This window comes from Haplochromis burtoni, unplaced genomic scaffold (genome assembly GCF_018398535.1).
Source record: "Haplochromis burtoni strain Fernald_Lab_line unplaced genomic scaffold, NCSU_Asbu1 Contig_2, whole genome shotgun sequence".
NCBI lineage: Eukaryota > Metazoa > Chordata > Actinopteri > Cichliformes > Cichlidae > Haplochromis > Haplochromis burtoni.
In genome coordinates, this window is record NW_024582363.1 from 4,368,935 (window position 1) to 4,374,261 (window position 5,327).

Below are 5,327 nucleotides of genomic sequence, written 5' to 3' on the forward strand. Positions count from 1 at the left end.
TATCTTAAAGGACAAGCAAGTGCAGTGTAATGAAGATGTGTGTGTGTGTGTGTGTGTGTGTGTGTGTGTGTGTGTGTGTGTGTGTGTGTGTGTGTTTTTCCATTGGCAGACACATGGTTCAGTGGTCTGAGGACAGACAAGGGCTTGTAACAGAGAGGCCTGATGTACCCAGCATGAGCATCCTAAGCAGGTGTGTGGGAAATCCCCCAGTTCTTAGAACCCATTGGAGGTGGATCAGCCCAAATTGTACCAAGAGAAATTCTCAACAGTTGTTATATTGTGCTGGGTCAATTTTCAGTGTAGGATCTATGTGATTTTAGATAATCAATCAATCACAGGAAAATTTACAAAAATGTCAAGCTTAACTCAAAGTCTTGTTGAACAGTATCCTAAATGCTTGCACTGACAATGCAAATGATTTAAATATCCCTTTTGCCATTTTTACTTGTGTCATAGTAAAAACACAAGTAAAAATGGTGCCATAGATAAACTTGTTTCATAGATAAACTTTAAAAAGTTAAGAGAAATGACAAATGTAACTTCAGTTTGTTAACTCGAATTATGTTTCATTTCGTTGCACTTCACTTTAACAAAAATGTTTAGCTTATGTTGCTACAAGAGGAGCTCTGAGCAGAGCAAAAAGTAGAATGATACTAGAAAGTTGTGCACATCTAGGAACTATGACTTGATTCTCTTCGCATGTGTTTTTTATAGTTAGTTTATTTTTGTCTAAATTACTTTGTCTAGTAAAGATATTCCATAGTTTAGGCAGAACCTGCTTGAACATCTTTTCTGAAATATGTGGAACTGAATGTTTCAGCATCAGTCCCCTTAGTTTCACAATAAATATATGTACTAAATCTCTTGGCAGCGCATGCTTTCCTTTTCATTTTCAAGATGTCACTGAAAGCCAAAAATGTCAACCTTATTATGGTGCTCAAGGACAAGTTATCCCCAAGAGCCCTGTTGCTAGCATGCAGTGGAAAAGAATGAAAGCACAAGACTTTAGTGCAAACACAAAATGTTGTCATAAACAGTATAACATTGGTTTATAGAGAATGTATGAACTACAGAAATATAAAAGGGATGTGACTGGGATGGGAATCACTGAATTTTCCCTTCCAGTGGATTATCCCTACGGTGCCTTGGAGCTCTTTCAATATCAGAACAAGAGGAAGAAAAAGCTTTTCAGGCAATATTTCCAGTCGTTCAATAAATGTAGTAATGCAATTCACAGATGTAATAACCAAGAGTTGTTAAAGGCAGCAGCATGCAATTACTGCATATAATAGGCCTCAGAATCAATAGAGGCTGGACTGAGGATCCAGTTTCAAATATCTAGACAGGCAGAGTGCAGCTACTCAAATGACAACATCAACCATGGCACCCCTAATCGGCACTATTTCAAATTTGGATCATTTGTAGTCCATTTCTACATATTTATAGTTCATTACATGATGCTAATTTGATTGGGAAAGTAAAGTGATACATCTGAGTGGAACACAATCTCAGTGTACAGTATCCTTTTCACTTAGGAAAGCAGTCAACCTTTCTCTCCTAGGATGTATGCTTTACCAGGCACACCAAGGTCATCTTATCTCATTCTCTAAGTGCATAAGGTAAATGATACAACAGCCATCCAAACAGCAATGAGAGTCTGTCGCTCTGAAGCAGAAGCAATCTCACACACTGTGTGCAGTTTTAAATATACAGTATCCACTGTGTAAATAAAGAGTAGCTGGATGTAAACAGGTTTGCATTTTTTGCTTTAAGTCATTTGTGGTAAAGCAAAACATCTGTATATATAGTAACTTTGAAGCAAGGAATAACCCATGCTTATTCTTACACATGAAAGAGTAGGCAAAGTATCCCTATGGCTCAATTTGAAAACAATAACTAACCAAACGTGGGGGCATAAATTTAACTTTGCCATGTTTATCATGGAGCCTTCATAAAGGAGACTTCCTTTCTTCTCCTGTAGCCACAACACAAACCAGACACAATCGGTACATTTAACCAGTGCTATTGTACATATGGTGTGAAACCTCGCAACTCAAAGTGGAAATCACTTTAATCTCACTTTAGCTCAGATTGCAACAAACAATACTTTGGACACTCCAAATCTTGACAAGAAAACCCTATGCTTAAGGCTTCTTCTTGCTCTTTCTTTCCTTCAAAGCACAATACCATCTGTGCCCTAACACTGGAAGCAGTTGTTCCTTTTGATAAAATGCAAATGAGCTGGGCTGTTTTTATTAAGGAGTGCACCCCCAGCCCATTCCCCCCGCTTTCACTTACTGCCACAGTGGGCCCTCACAGCTGGGGGCTGAACGCTCTCCAAGCAGCCTGTGTCGGCATGGTCCCTGCTGCAGTGGGCCTCAGCAGCCCGTGGATACAGAGGATGCGCCCACTCAGCGTAAATGTGGGGGAAAATTAGACTTCTTCCATAATACTCTGCGGCTTTGTGAAGCAGCCACTTTATGAACATGAGGTCATGCGCTCCAGACACTTCTGTGTAGCTGCCCGAGTTTGAATGTCACAGTTGCATCCCTGCTGCCCAACTGACATGAATGAAAACAATACGGTTAACAATGACATCTATTTCAGTATTTTGGAGCTACTATGTAATGATGCTTTGCTTTGGGTTTTGAAGCCAGATCAATCTCCCCTGCTAAACTGGATGAGATTAGACAGTTTGAACCACAGAGGATGATGGGTATTTTTGGTGCACTTGTCTCTAATGACAGGGCAGCCGAGTGGGTGGAGGGGGAATAAAATGGATAAATTTAGCACACTGTTAGGACTGCTATGGCTCACAGAGTCCGTTATATACCTCCAGAAGAACAACTGCTCCCTTATTCTTTTCAATGCGACAGTATAGTACAGTTTTTGCAGCAGCTCCTCAGCCAAAGATTGCTGGTGACATTTCACTTTCTGTAAGTGCCAGGAGATAGCACAGCTCAAAGAGTGACACAGCTATGGAGTTTGTTTATGCTTCTTTATTACATCTTTGAAAAGAGAAGGAAAACAGGTGTTTTTATCCTCAGCTTTCTGAGATATCACTTCATCTTACAAAGCATAGTTGAAGCAGTCACATCACATTAGCATCCGCTCTCACAAGTTACAACCAAGCCTGAAGAGGTTTTAAGGAGAGGAGGAACAAATTGGATGGTAAAAATTTATTTCCTGATTGAGATGGCAAAACAGTCATTTATTTCCAGGAATATTTCCTATCAGATATGAAGCTTATTCTGACAGTTATTCATGGCACTTCTACCGCATCCCATTATTTTCAAAGAATTATTCAAACGCCAAAACCAGAGACTGCTTTATTCCATAACATGTATAAAAAGGTGTAAATTATCATTTTATTTAGTCATGTTTAAAAAATAAAAAATAAAAAAAAAAGACAAAGACTCATTTTCACACCCAAATTTGTTTACATTCATGGAAAACAGAGTATACTTACATCCCCAGCAGCGAGCAGGGCACCATTCGCCTCAGCCATGTTCATGTAGTTGTTATTATTCTGGAACTGGAAATGAAAACAAAGAGAAAAAAAAACACAATCAGCCGAGTGGTGTCCAGATAATATCCAGTGTAAATCAACTCACTTCCCTCTCATAAGCAACACCTGTCACTCAAACAGATTGTCATACATGGCTCTGAATATTTGCACACTGGGTTAACCCCTGTCTCTACATGCATAAGCACATTCTGCCACTCTGCCATTATTGTGACATGATGAGAGGCATTTGAGAGGCCCTGGCCAATTCAAACCAGGGTAATGAGAATCTGGTCCAGCTATTCAGCTCTTATGGGATAGCAATTAAGGATATGTTTGCATCACAAAGCCAAGTATCAAGATGCAGTGGCAGGTTATTAACTTAAAATAACCTATGGGAGAGGAGTGATACTGGGGGGAAATAAGGAGGTAGAGGGTGTTTTTATTATGGCTGCTGTACATTTTAGGTCAACGGGAACATTTGACTAAGTCCATGTTCATGAAGAAACTAATTTCCCCCTGATCCGTTACAAAAATATGTTTCTACTTCAGCATTTACATATTAATAGATACAGTCTTTAGTGGTGAGTTAGAGCCATACTGTAAAGACACATTAGTGATTAAGGGAGTTGATAAGCTATCAAAACCCTGTACTTTGGAAAGAAATAACATGTTTTTACAACATCCCCCCCGCCCCTACCAACCCACACATGGCCTGTTGGCAAAATGGCAGCCACTTCCTTTCTTCATAGACACAACCATGCTGACAGGTAGGAACAATGGGACATAGAATGAAGAATTATGGGCTAGCAGCTGGGCCCACGAGCACAATGCACCTCTCTGTGAGTGAGGAGAGCAAATCCCAGCCTACACAGCTCAGAGGAGAAAGAAACGCAGCACGTTTGAGTCTTCATGAGAACGTTTTACCTGTTTTTAACAAAGCTCTGAAGTCATCTCTTTTGTATGTTTATTACAAAGTCACTCTCTTAAAACATCATGAGTGAAAAAACTAATAGACGGGGGGGAGAGGGGGAGAGGGAACAGAAAGAGAGCGAGGCAGAGAGAAAAATGCTTCTTATCAGAGCAGAAGCCAAACAATAGTGGAAACAAATTAAGATCAGAGCAAACTGAGAAGTGCATTAATATATTTTCGAGCCCTTTGTGGTTTTCTTTCTATACTCTTTTTCTTCTGAGTGGTTAGTATGCGAATGTAATTACCGAAAGAACTGCTGCTAATCAACTGCGAATGGTATCCATTAATTAGTCTATGCCCTGGAGAGAGAGTTGAGAGTCAGCAGCAATGTTAACAGTGTTGCGCACCAATGAGAACAGGGAGCCACAAGCTCCACTAGCAGTTGCTGAAGCAGGTGGTTTGAGCCACCTAGGCTTCCAGTGCCATCTTACCTGGAGCTGTCCTACTAAACTATATCCGACTCAATTGAGTTTACATATTTGAACAAACGTATAAAGACACACACACACACACACACACACACACACACACACGAGCCTCTGCTGGAAAAGTAACTGTCAATTGCTGGCACTGCTTCGCTTCCCAGCTGTGTGGAACTTTGAGTCATGACATGGCTAGGTTACGTCAGCTACTCAGCTTGTAATTAACCTTATGCTGGGCTTATCTTGGAAGTGTTACTCCGTTCCCCTTCTTCTTTTAGATAATAAATTGAAGTCTCAAAGATATCCTTCTCTATTCAAGCACTAGAACATTGTGCTGATTGTGGGGGAGATACGGCTTCATGCAGGGCTGCTTCCGCCTCTTCTTGCCCTGTGCCTGAACGAAAGATTTTTTTTTATTTATTTATTT

General features: G+C 40.3%; 1 protein-coding gene across 1 annotated transcript in view; it reads right to left on the reverse strand.

The window, feature by feature from the left end:
- tox3 (TOX high mobility group box family member 3) overlaps nt 1-5,327 on the reverse strand; it is a 39,838-nt gene that overhangs the window by 15,255 nt on the left and 19,256 nt on the right. Inside the window, exon 2 of the mRNA XM_014333375.2 lies at nt 3,470-3,535. Coding sequence (XP_014188861.1) covers nt 3,470-3,535 — 66 coding nt within the window. The remainder of the gene's footprint in view (nt 1-3,469; nt 3,536-5,327) is intronic.